This window comes from Anolis carolinensis, chromosome 2, assembly GCF_035594765.1.
Source record: "Anolis carolinensis isolate JA03-04 chromosome 2, rAnoCar3.1.pri, whole genome shotgun sequence".
NCBI lineage: Eukaryota > Metazoa > Chordata > Lepidosauria > Squamata > Dactyloidae > Anolis > Anolis carolinensis.
Window position 1 is genome coordinate 264,267,667 of NC_085842.1, and position 13,993 is coordinate 264,281,659.

General features: G+C 36.5%; 1 protein-coding gene across 1 annotated transcript in view; it reads right to left on the bottom strand.

Annotated features, from left to right (window-relative positions):
• hsd17b4 (hydroxysteroid 17-beta dehydrogenase 4) overlaps positions 1–13,993 on the bottom strand; it is a 73,567-nt gene that overhangs the window by 22,863 nt on the left and 36,711 nt on the right. Inside the window, exons 12-17 of the mRNA XM_008114047.3 lie at positions 13,434–13,540; positions 10,062–10,295; positions 8,364–8,415; positions 6,434–6,505; positions 4,553–4,656; positions 2,963–3,028 (exon numbers count right to left, since the gene is read on the bottom strand). Of these exons, the coding sequence (XP_008112254.2) occupies positions 2,963–3,028; positions 4,553–4,656; positions 6,434–6,505; positions 8,364–8,415; positions 10,062–10,295; positions 13,434–13,540 (635 nt within the window). The remainder of the gene's footprint in view (positions 1–2,962; positions 3,029–4,552; positions 4,657–6,433; positions 6,506–8,363; positions 8,416–10,061; positions 10,296–13,433; positions 13,541–13,993) is intronic.

Sequence of the window (13,993 nt, forward strand, 5' to 3'; positions counted from 1 at the left end):
AGTTATTGTTAATTAACCCCTGTGCTTGAAAAGTTGGCTTCTATGGTATATCATAGAATTTACAGAGAAGGGTATGAAACTTGTCATCATTGATATAGAAATAAATTTTGTTATTATCACCTTCAAAAGATGACTTCCTTTAATCTGGATTTTTTTTCCAGAGATGGTGTTGCTTGCACATAATAGGACTTCAACACGTCTACAAACTGTCAAATCCATAAAGGCATCTAAAGTAAGGCATCTCATCTTACCATTTTGTCAATGGTGTTATTTATCACCTATTTTTTCTGTCCCATCCCACCTTCATCAGCATTTGTACATTGTTCATTTATTTGCCCTTCCAACAGCTTGTTTAAAGGTCAATAAAGTGCGATGCTAAATGAAACATGTTCATTTCCGCTAGAGGACACTGATCTACTGCATGTCAAGCAATAAATGGCAAGCTACCAATTCAGTCAGTGAATCAAGGCTGGAGAATTCTTAATTAGAAACGTTTTATGTGCTTTCAGCACACAACTGAGTCACTCCATATTCCTTGTTCAAGAAGCATAACCTGGACTTTTTGGTTCCAATCTCCAAAATTTAACAAAACCCACAATGGATATGAATCACTGGAGGAGGAGGGTTGTTGCAATTTGCAGACTGGAAGAGGTAGAATTGGGATACAGAGACAAAAGCAACAGAAGGAAACATGGGATTTTAAAAACACTTTCCATTCATATATAACTCGACTTCATGTATAAGTAAATTTGGAGTCAAAATTATGGATCTTGATATGACCTATGAATAATTCAAGGGTCATTCTAGGGAGTGGGGAAAGCACCTTTGCCACCTCAGAAGGCTAGCTACCCCTGGTCAATGACTCTATTTCCCCACCCAGGAACTGAAAAGGACCAGAAGTGAAACCATGGCAAAGAGAATAGAGGGGATTGGTGCTTCTTTAAGGTTCTCCCAGAGTAAACTAATCTATTTCCTTTAACAATTTAACTCAGAGAAGGGGAATATGAATTAAGGTACAGTACTCCCATAGACCTATGGATAACTTGATCCAGTTTTTGGAGGTTTATTTTTTTGACTAAAATTTCTATACATGAGTAGATACTGTAACAACCTATGTGCCCAGCCCTGTGTGAGCAACAATAAATACGCTAAACAATAACTAACAGTTCCAATAGAATTTGTTTCAGAGTTGACATGGAGTCAAATTGTATTTATGGGCTTGGAATAAAAGACACCAAAAGAGGAGAAGATGGGGTGGAAAATGTCTCTGGCACTGAATAAAATTTTCTGTGTAATTATGCAAGTGCCTAGTAAGCAATGCACGAAAGGATTATATTTACACACAAAGCCTTCCATGCATTCAGATATTCAGAAAATATGCTAAATGTTAACAAGGTATATCCCAACTGGTTAGTTAAGGCTTGTCACCAGTATTAGCTGTAACCTAATGCTCAAGAGTAATTCAGTTTTTTAATAATATCTTATATATTTTTAAAGGGATTCTAAAGCTGAACTGAATCCATAATGGCAGAATCATTAAATGCTGTAACTGCATGCCTGCATCAATGACATTACTTCACATTTCCAACAGTACAGAAAGACTAACCCATATCGAGACCATGACAAAAGTCAATTGATCAGCAGCATTAGGCTAAAGTCACTTATAGTACAGTTGGCTTGTTCTCCAATTAATAATACAGACTATCAGGTTTTATTTCCTAACAATTTAGGAGTTACTGCCTGAGCAAAAAAAAGAAAAGCAATATCTAGCCTGTCTGCACTAATTTTTCTGTATTGTCTGCTGCCAACAATAAAGGTCACTGGCAAAAACAACATAAATTGAAGTAAGCCAAACAATCATACATTCTTTTAGGCACAAGGGCAAATATATTTTTCTCAGTAATTAATATGTCTTTTAATAAAATACATCCCCATGCCTAAAATAACTTTCCTCAAATAATCTCACTGGTGACAAATCATGGATACTTAGCTACTTATGATTAAACTGAAAGTGATGAGGGAAATTCATTATTTAACTACTTGTCGCTTGATATTTTGACAAATAACAGCTGTTGGAAAAGGATCATGACTGTGGATCTGGGGACAGAAGGTTAATCCCTTCTCTGTGACATTTTCTCAAGTGAAGTGTCTCTGTAGTGGAGGAGGACAAAGATATGTATAGTGTACAGTTGACACTTACAAGTAAAAATGCCTGCTCTTTTCCAAAGAATCATATAATTTGCTATCTTTACAACAACCAATTTTTACATGGAAACTACACAACGGGCAAGCAAAGGCAGCTGCAGATGTCTGAAAGCCTATAGGAGACATGCAGTTATGTTCCGTCACATTCAAAAAATTCTGTAGTTTCATCAGAGAGCAGGCCCATTTTTAAATTTAACATTTTTTAAAAAAAATTAACAATTTGGATGGTATTCTAACTACTAATATTTCTTGCATTGCCTAAAGTGTACACATTTAACTGATAGAACTGACTGTTGGTAGTTATGATAAATTACTATAATGTTTATGAGCTTGTAAGCGAGCTGTAGCCAGTAGTATCACAAGAAACTGATATTTCGATAGGAATGTTTACATTCCAAATAGCTTCCAAGTAAGTAACTCTGGATTGAACATGAACCTGCAAACAATTTTAGTAACTAGACGACTAACTCTTCCTGTATCGGAAAAAACTGAGTGCCACAAGGGATGCTATAGAGTGTGCCAAAGACAGATTTAGTCCTGCCTTCTTTGAGATTAATTCCTCACAAGATTATCAGATGGATTAACAGACAACAGTGGTGTGAATTAAGGCCAGCCCTCTTGTATAACTCCAAAACCTCATGAAAGGGCATTTGAGGTAGTAAAAGAAGAAGAAGAAAGGAGGGGGGGACATGTCTGAGACATCCAATGTAGAAAAGAATACATAATAATTTCTCTTTTTCTTAGGGAGAACGTTTACCTGATCTACTGTAGTGACATCAGTGGCTATAGCATCGGGTGGTCTGTTAGGCAGATTTACTGTGACCTGGAGGAAAGGGAAGAAAATAATAACACACATGATTTTCTTTAACTTAGTAAAATGTCAACAACCCTTTTTACAACTGGATATTCTGATTTTTATTCTGCTGTAAATAAGCATTGTGTGAAGAGAGAAATTCAATGACTACTGGCAATGACTACTAGACAAAGGAGCTGTACAATTTAGCTTAGGAAATGCACAGTACAAGAAGCCAATGGGCATTTGGAGAATGCAGAGTACCTTGCTTTGTGGTCATAAACAGCATGGCATTAAGGCTCAAGGGATATTCTGGGAGCCGTCAGTTCACCAAATGAGGCTACAGCTAGGAGGAAAAACCTGGCTAAAATGCAAGTAGGCATGCCACCTATACTGATTTTGAATGCAGATGAAAGGAATACATGGCTCTATGGAAGTCCTAGAGATTTGAGTTCCAAGATCTATTTAAAAGTTTAATTCTTTTCCATTCTCCTTGATACTTTAATCCTCACATACTAGAATAAACAAAACTACAATTTAGTTTGTGGAGTATATTTCAACAACAATCTAATATATTGTAGGACATTAAAATGCCCTCATATTCAAAGGCATGTGTGTTTGTGCAGAATTCCATCCAAAAACCCAAAGGCAGAGAACACAAAATGTCCTTCCTTCTTCTCACTGTCCTTTGAGCAGCAAGTGAAACATCTCTGTTGTGACAGGCTTTTAGGAATTCACTGCAAGGGCTTTTAACAGAATGCTTTTTTTTTTTTTACATCATTCAACTTTTCATAGCTATCCTTTAAAGGATTTTAAAGGAAACTGTATTTTAGCAATGACTTTCATGTTCTTAAAATGTATTTATGAATGTTTGGGGGTTTTTTTGGAGGTTGGCTTGAGTATTGTGTCGAGAAGAAGTCAAAATATAAAAGAATAAACAAACATGGAATAGAAATAAAAATAAACAAAAGTTAAAAGAAGTGTTCACTTATTGTATTCTGAAGGCTTTAATGAGTTTTTGGTACATTTTCATATATTTAACATTACATTTTTAATTTACAAATTGTTTAATTTTAATCATATATTTATACAGATACAGGCAGTCTTTGAGTCACAAACATCCCACTTAAGAACGGGGTGAGACAACAGGAAGTGAGAGAAATCTATCCCTCAGAAGGGAAATTTACTCCTGGAAGAGTTAGCATGGGGAAAAGATGTCTCCGCTGAAGCATTATCACCAATGCTTATTTCCACAACAAATCAAATTTTGCAAAATCCCAATTATCACAGGAACAGAAAGTAAGGTGAAATCCTCTGGACAGGGGCACAGACAGCAAAACAAACACCACAGGGGTGTTAACCCTTCCCTATGCTATCCAAAGATATATAGGTAGATTTGGCTGCACTTAAAATATACCTGTTCTGACTTACATACAAATTCAGCTTAAGAACAAACCTACATAACCTATCTTGTTCGTAACTTGGGGACTGTCTATATTTGTACATGGTTAATCTGTCATTCAAAATAAAACATTTTTCCTCCAATGAGCTTACTTTGCCTTTCTCAGATGAACGCTTTCCACCAAAACCACCAGCTCCAACAACAAACACAGCAAATTGATTGTAGCATACCAGATCCTTTCCAGAATATGTATGGACTAAAAAGAAACACAAATGGAAGGAAGAATATTCTGAGTTTATTTACACCGAATACCATATGTCACTCAAACATACACACACAAATTATTTTAAAATACAATAATAAACTAAGAGTGTGATATCAATTCCCTTGAATTGCTATTTAGGAGGAGGGGAAGAGGTGAGAGTCTCTCTCTGCCAATGGAGAGATGCTTCTAGGACAGGAAGAACATGACCTCCTTGGCAATCCTTTGTATATTCATAGAGAGCTTCTTGGATGTAGATCTGCCTTTGTTTTTTCTGGTATTCCAGAGAAAGGCCCCTGAATCAGAAAATTGGTTATGTCACACTAGGGCTGCCACACTTAATTTCCCTTCTAATTATATCAGTAAGGAATCAAGCCTCAGGAATGAAACTTCATAGGGATCAAAAGTCTAGCAAGGTGAGCACAGATCTTAATCCCTTAGGAAGTGATGGCACAAGAAGTCATGAGTGGAAAAATTAAGAAGCTCTATAATAAGGTATATATACTATAGGTTTCATTTAATAAAAGGTAAAGGTTTCCCCTGACGTTAAGTCCAGTCGTGTCCGACTCTGGGGGTTGGTGCTCATCTCTATTTCTAAGTCAAAGAGTCGGTGTTGTCCGTAGACACATCCAAAGTCATGTGGCTGGCATGACTGCATGGAACGCCGTTACCTTCCCACGGTACCTATTGATCTACTCACACTTGCATGTTTTTGGACTGCTAGGTTCGCAGGAGCTGGAGCTAACAGCGGGCGCTCATTCCGCTCCTGGGATTTGAACCTGGGACCTTTCAGTCTGCAAGTTCAGCAGCTCAGCGCTTTAACACACTGAGCCACCGGAGGCTCCGCTTCATTTAATACTTCCTGCTAATTCATATTGTGAAAGCCATCCACTACATTACTATCAGCCTCCTCCCACTAGACTCAAATCAAGGAAAAGCTTCATAAGAACTACCACTCCTCTTAATGTTCCTCCAGCAACAGCAAGAGTATCTCTCTGGGCAGCTAAACCAAGAAATTCCAACTGGATGGCCCCCTATGAGGATCTGCCTCCAGGGGCAAACCAAGAATGGGCAACTTGGAAGTCCCTAAACAGACTCAGAAGCAGAGTGAGCAGATCAAAAGACAACTTGGCAAGGTGGCACTACCTGGAGGAATCCTCCACCTTCTGTGACTGTGGAGCAGAACAAACAACTCTGCATATGTATGCTTGCCCACAACGTCCTGCCTCATGTACGGAGGTGTCAATATCTCAGCCATCTATGTAGACCATTTTGGATTTTAGAGCATTTCAGATTTCAGAAACCTGTATTTAATAGATATTTATTATTCTGATGTTCCCTGTCCTAGATAGTGTCGATCGAAAGGTAACATACAAATATTGAAAATATATAAATCTGATTTGTGACTTCAATATGATACTGTTTCCCCTGGAAATGGAAAATACAAAAGGCTCCATATCTTAACTCTGAGACACAAAAACCTTAATACTAAACCCACAGGTATTCAAGCTAAGAGAAGATGTACATGCAGAAAAACAGAAATGATCTTCAAGCTTATTACCCTTTTTGGGCAAAATATCAAGGCCATTTCATGTATTACATTTTTATGTGTATAGCAAGGTGATACTCAAGTTGCCCTTAAGACAAGAGAATAAATATTATACAAACTTCCCCAGAGGGAGCTCCAAGGCACCATTTGAAAGGAGCATGCAGTTTTACAGATTGTATTTTTCTGATCATTTATGCCCTTAACATTAAGCAAAATAGTTACCATCTAAGAGTAAAACTGCTCCTGAGCCTTTATCGAGAATGTCAGCAACAGTGGCTTCTGAAATTAGTGTTCCTAAAATAAATAAATAAAATTAAATGGCACATCATGAATCAACCAGAATGGCTTTCTTTTTTTAACACACTTCCACAGAAAAATCAATAGCTACCATTGAGAAATCAAGTACTTCCAAAAAAATCAGAAATAGCATGGCATTATTAGAAACAATTATCATACAGCACAAAATATTAAACACTGAGACCCGAGTATTAAAGAGCTTATGCATGTGCACATCAAATGGACCCGACTACGGCGTAAATTAATTGATATCAGATGGGGTTTTTAATTTATTGTTATTTAATTATATTGTGCTAGTTGTAAACGTCATGTTAGGTTTTAATTAGATATGTTTCTTTATTATGGTATTGTTCATTTTATTGTATGTCATGTCTTTTTGCTTTTATATACTGTTCGCCACTTTGAGTCCCAACTCGGGAGAAAAGCAGGATAGAAATAAATAAATAATAACAATAATAATCAGCAAAGCACTCTCTTTCAGAGCAGAGGGTACTCAAGGAAGTTTCATGGACAGAGCTCTACACTGTGGAGAAATTGTTCTGACAGACAAAGAATCCAAGGATGCTGGCACAATACCCAAATATGCTACTATGGTTCCACTTCAATTGCCCTTGTTCTGGCTTATAAAATCTTGAAGTTTCAGTTTAGAAAGGCATATTGCGCAATTTCTACCACACTGCTTCAGTGACTCACCAAAATACAAACCTCCAGATTCCGTAAGAGGTAGCCATGGAGGCTAAAGTGGAATCATGGCAGCATAATATCTGATGCCATTTGACACCACTTTAACTGCCATGGTTCAATGCTATAGAATCATAGGAGATGTAATTTTACAAGATCTTCTGCCCAAGAGTGCTGGTGCCTCACCCAAGTACAGCTTCCATTATTCCATGATTTCATAGCATTGAGCCATAGCCGCTCAAATGGTGTGAAACTGCATTGTCTAAGTCTAGGTGCATCCACAGTGTGAAAGGGAAGCTAATACATGGAATTACAGAAAGGTCAGATAATCATAGGATGGTCCCGCCTAGGCATCTGTTTGCCAAATACTGTGACGAACACAAAAAAACTTCCTCCACTCTTTCCAAGGTGCTGCTGCCACACAGATTTTTTTTATTAGGTCACCTTGAAGTTTTCAAGCTTTTTAAACACTGTTGTTCTAGACTTTTAGGCTACATTTTGCTTTAAGCCTAGTAACAATGGCTAGGCATGTGAAATTATCAATTATCAATATAATTTTATTGAATGGAAACTGTGCTATACATTATTCAACTCGTTAATACCATTTAGCATACTATACTTTATAGATGCAATTATCCTTCATCATATGGATCTTATTAGCCTATTCATCAGGAAAGTCCAACTGGGCCGAAAGATAGCTCTTTTCCTTTTACACCTGTTGTTCTGTAAAAATATCTATGATCACTTCCCTTCTCTAATTTTAGTCTCTTTCTTAATCTCTCCAGAATCCAGACCCTCCCAGCTTTTGAGTATGCTTATTTGAGATGTATTTATCCATTGTAGGGCAAATAATTGGCTAACTATGTGCTTTATCTACTTGCTGGTTGCATTTATGAAGCTCTAACATAATATTATATATAACTCTGCATATTTTCATTCTTCTGTTTTGAATTAAAGTTCCTGTTTTGAAACAATTCAGTGCAAGAAGTTTTGAGACCAATTCCTCTGAAATGCTACAACCAAAGCCCCAAAATCCAAACAGGCCAAATATCAGAAACATGGATGAAGGCATCCTTGAGAACAGGAATCCAAAATACCCCACAATATAAAACAGTGAATGTTTTAGCATAATGCAAAATATTTTTTAAAGAATGATGAACTAGGTGTGTCTTACCTGAAGTAGGTATTGGCTTATATATTTCCAGATACTGCTCACCGTGTAATACCTACAGTAAGACAGAAATAACATTAACAGGATTTATCATTAAAATGCGGCTACCACTTAATCTTCAGAACATTTTAAAATTGTAAAGATTACTTTTTACTTAATTGATTTTTTACTTTTTACTTATTTATTGTTAATTCTATGAAATATTTATATTTAAATAGTTATATTACAGATTTTTTAAAAAACACAACTGTATTATCAAAAGTTTGACATATACTTCCTTGGTAGGAATTACCATATGAATAAATTATGTGCTTCCTTGGTAGGAATTACCATATGAATAAATTATGTGCTAGATAAAAAATATTGTTTTCAATGTAAATGTGTATTGAAGAAAGTACAGATAAAATTGACTTTTTTTTCTTTTGAAAGTATCATTTTTAATGCTGAAAAAGAATTGAAATAAAAGGCATTATTACTGTTACGTACATTTTACAACCTTATGAATCTTCAAAGTCCTGTGCGCATATACAGTATTAGGTTCAGACCCCCCAGGTTTTCCCAGACTTCTATTTATAGTGCTCTTCTTGGTTTAATTCCATTATCACCAAGAATTTTTATATTATATTATTTTAGAATAATTACAACTCATCACTGTTATTTGCTTTTTGCCTGGCTTTTGAAAGGAACAGGTGAAAAAATATGCTTTGAATCTGTGGGGGCCTTCCACAGGTCTAGAGGGAAAACATGTACACAATATGTACAGCACAACACACTCCATTTCTTTATTTAACACCTGAATGAAATATATTTGTACTGACATAAAATTATGTGATATCAAAGAACTAATAAATTCAAATGTTGCTTCGAAATTGGCACATTGGTTCTACTGGATGAATATCAATACTAAAGATTAAATAGATTCATCTTTCTCTAAATTGTTAAATTGAAAGTATTACCTGAGCCCATTCACACTACACCAGAGCTTTCCAGACATTTCATGTCGGTGACAAACCTTTTAGACGTGCATCATTTTGCGATACAGTAATACAGTTTTACTGGCAAACCTCTTATAAGAGATATGGGCATACACATAAATTGAAATAATGAAATGTATGGGGACACAACATATCTCATAGAAACTTTTCATTACATTTAAAAAATACATTATTTTTTTACATAGACTGAGAGGTTTCTCGTTACGTTCGCATGGCACACCTACAAACTGCAACCAACACAATAAAGTGTTGCGACACCTCGTTTGGAAAGCACTTCACTGCATGATTACAATGCCTTGATTCCACTTTTACTGTCATGGCAGCATCCTATGGAATCCTGGGATTTGCAGTTTAGTGAGGAGTTCTTTAAAAGTGAGATAAACAACTATTCTGACACACTAAATTATAAATCTCAGGATTCTACTGGATGGAAACCTATCTGTTAAAGTGGAACAACAGCATTATAGTTAAGTAATGTGTGAAAAGCACCTGAGAAAAGAGCAGCTGAGAAGAAAAACATGTGTTGCTTTATTTCAAAGCCAAGCTATAGATGGATTCCCCATTTAGAATTAAGAAATCCATTTCAGATTTTAACATCTGAAACTCTTTTCCAATTACCAAATTTATGACTGCCGTGTCTATGTGAAATTATCTACTAACAACTGAACTCCATGAACAGCATCCAGTTGTTATGGCAGGTACTTGCCTTGGTAAAATCGATCGCAAGGCCTGGAATATCAGCCATACCAGCACTCATGGAGGCCTGAGCTGCTATGACTGCAAAGGTAGGAAGACAGCAAAATCCCTCACTTCCTTCAAAGAGGAACTTCAAGTGGTCTGGATCTTTTGTCGACATGCCCACACCAAGTGCATACAAGATGGGCTGTAAATGAGTGTATTCATAGGTGATTGGAGGCATCTTCTGGCCAATAGCCTTTGTCTATAGAAAAGGAAGACAAGAGCACACATTAGTACTGTAACTATTTACATCCCAAACATTTTGAAGGTCATAAGATCACAAACAACAATACATGACTACTCATCAAAACACCTTTAGAGATTTAGAATAGACCAGCGATTTTCAAAATGTGTTCCAGGGAGCCCTTGGGGCTCCGCAAAGCATACTGAGGGACTCCACAATGGCCCGTCAGGTTTCTGTTGTTGTTGTTATTATTATTGCTACGAAGGCTGGATAGCCATCACAAAATCACAAGTCGAACACTTCTCAAGTGTTTAGGACTGTGTGATTTATTATAATAATAATAATAATAATAATTATTATTATTATTATTGTATGACACAGCAAACAAGATAGATATGCTGGATTTTGTGTTGTTGTTGTTGTTATTATTATTATTATTATTATTATTATTATTATTATGCTGGATATTATTATTATTATTATTATTATTGACACAACGACGTTGTATGACACAGCAAACAAGATAGGTATGCTGGATTTCGTTTCACAAAATCACAAGTCGAACACTTCCCAAGTGTCTAGGACTGTGTGATGTATTTTCGGATGATGCGTGCAGATCCCAGTAAGGTGGCCTTTTGCAGTTGGCAGATCGTAATTTTGTCAATGTCTATTGTTTCCAAATGCCGGCTGAGATCTTTTGGCATGGCACCCAGTGTGCCCATCACCACCGGGACCACCTGCACTGGTTTCTGCCAGAGTCTTTGAAGTTCAATCTTCAATAATAATAATAATTATTATTATTATTATTATTATTATTTGAAACACAACAAGATGAGTCCACAGCAGACATTCTGCTGGCTGTTGTATTGGATCACACGTTGGACACTTCCGAAGTGTCTAGGACTGTGTAATGTATCAGCGAATAATGCATGCAGATCCCAGTAAGGTGGCCTTCTGCAGCTGGCAGATGGTAATTTTGTCAGCGCCAATTGTGTTTAAGTGCAGGTCAATCACCACTGGGACCACTTTGACTGGCATGTGCCAGAGTCTTTGTAATTCGATCTTTAAATCCTCATATCGTGTCAGCTTTTCCAGTTGTTTCTCTTCACTCCTGCTGTCACCTGGGATTGCAACATCGACAATCCATACTTTGTTTTTTAACACGATCGTGAGGTCAGGAGTATTGTGCTCCAAAACCATGTCTGTCTGAATTCAGAAGTCCCAGAGTAGCTTGACATGTTCATTCTCTGTAACTTTTTCTGGCTTGTGATTCCACAAGTTCTTTGTCGCAGACAGATGGTATTTGTGGCACAAGTTCCAATGAATCATCTGAGCAACAGTGTTATGCCTCTGCTTGTAGTCTGTCTGTGCGATCTTCTTGCAGCAGCTGAGGATGTGATCTATTGTTTCATCTGCTTCCTTGCAGAGTCTACATTTGGGATCTGTTGTTGTTGTTGTTGTTGTTATTGTTGTTATTATTATTATTATTACAAAGGCTGGATGGCCATCTGTTGGGGGTGCTTTGATTGTGCTTCCCTGCATGGCAAGGGGTGTGTGTGTGTGTGAAATGGATAGTCCCTGGGGTTTTCCATTGAAATACTGAAATAATAATTATGTTGGTCAAAATGTTTGCCCATGTCTGATATATATACATTACATATAATATAATGTATAATATATAAACATTTATTGGGGCGCCATGAAAATAGGCTACACAGATGAAAAAGTTTGAGAACCCCTAGAATAGACTGAATTAATGAGGGGGAAGAGACATCACGGTCTCATTCGTCTTGGGACACAAACAATGAATGTAGCTGTGTGAAAACTGATATGGTTCTATGTTTTAATGATCTAGTAAGCTTGACGAATTGTAAAGGTGGAAATATTATTACATTTTAAAAATGGGAAGTAAACACAGACTGAACTCTCAGCTAAACACTAACTTCATTCTAGCCTCTAAAAAGCCAGGAAGGTCAACCCATTGACTGACATCCAAAGTTGATGATACAGTCAATCCTCTTTTTCCACAGATTCTCTGTTCACAGAATCAGCTACTCATGGCTTGAAAATATTCTAAACAAATTCCAAACAAATTTGTCATTTCATATAAGGGATACCCTTTTACTATTCCATTGAATATAATCAGACTTGAGCATCCACGGATTTTGGTATCTGTGGGGATGAGATCCTGAGACCAAACCCCAGCACATAAGTACCCACTATACCTGAAAACAGTTAGGTAATATTCAATTAATTCTTCTTGCTGAAGGAATGACATCCAATAGCTTAATTACAAAGAGAGATTCCTCTGAAGGCTGAATGATCTTCTGGAGCGAACACGGAAAAGGGAGCTTGGAATATGTAAAGTCATATTTCTACTGTCTTGCATTATGTAATAAATCATATGCAGAGATAGTGGATCCGGGTGGTAATGAAGAACAAACAAACCTCTCTTGGCTGCAAGAGCGCGTCTCTTGGGATGTGCAATTTAAATATTACAGTGCTGCTTTTCAACTGCTTTCCAAGAAATCTGATGTATGCCTAAACTAATACTGTTTAGTATCCCCCCTCTATAAGGTAGCCTACTGATATTACTAAGCTCTCTTCCCTTCATGATCATATTTTGCATGTAACAGCCTTTTACATGCAAACAACCTCATGGTAAAAATATTTCTGCCTTTTCAAATTAAAATAACAAGACTTGAGATTCTAATGTTCTGGAGAACTAAGACATCTTAGATATGGAGAATAGAGATATCTTTACATTCAAACAACCTCAGGGTAGAATATATTTCTGCCTTTCAAATTAATCAGATTTGAGTATTTTGAGAATACTTGGTTGCAGTATTCATCCACAATGAAAAATCATACAAAGAAATTACATCTATCTAATGAAAACTAAGATGTCTCCATTCTGCAGAGTGTTGGATTCTTGAGTCTAATACCTCATATAATTCTCATCAACAATATTTGACATAACAAAAAAGTTAACTGTGGGAAAAGGGTGCTTCTATTCCCCTCTTCTCTGGTTCTCATTCTGAAAATGACCTTTTGGGACAAATGTTTCTTCTGAGTCATATGTCACAGCAATTTTTCCTGGCTTCAGGCAACTTGATGTCTTCAAGCTGAGTACCTTGAAAACGCATTTTTACTTACAGGGTCAATGCCTGTGGAGAATGCTGATGTAGTGTGGCTTGTGGGATTTGGGGAGACATCTTGAGATTCTATTTGACTTAACACATCATTCAGCATGCTGACAGACTCTGGAAACAGAAAAAGGAAAGGCTTTGAAACAACTTAAAAGAATGAAATGTAAAGAACCTTTCCAAGAATACCTTCGGAACAAAAACATAGCCATCACAGTGACAAAATGCCAACAAGGCACTTCAACATTGTTTTTGAAGAAGTTCTATTTTTGTGCAAAAGATTTTATCACACTTTACTATGTGCATGTGTTTTATGAAGTACTTGCTAATGTAGACCTCTTAGCTATTTTTGTAAGTGTAGGTGAAGGTCACTGTCAATATAAATCAAGTACACCTATTATATTCTACATTTATTTTCAGAGGCAGCTTTTTGTAGAAGAGTATGAAAGACATGGTATTAATAGTAATAATACTGAAAATTCTGTAATTTTAATTAAAATTCAGCTCTGTACATTTCTAATAAGAAAAACAACAACCTATATTTTGTGTAATCTATCTCCCTAAGATGAT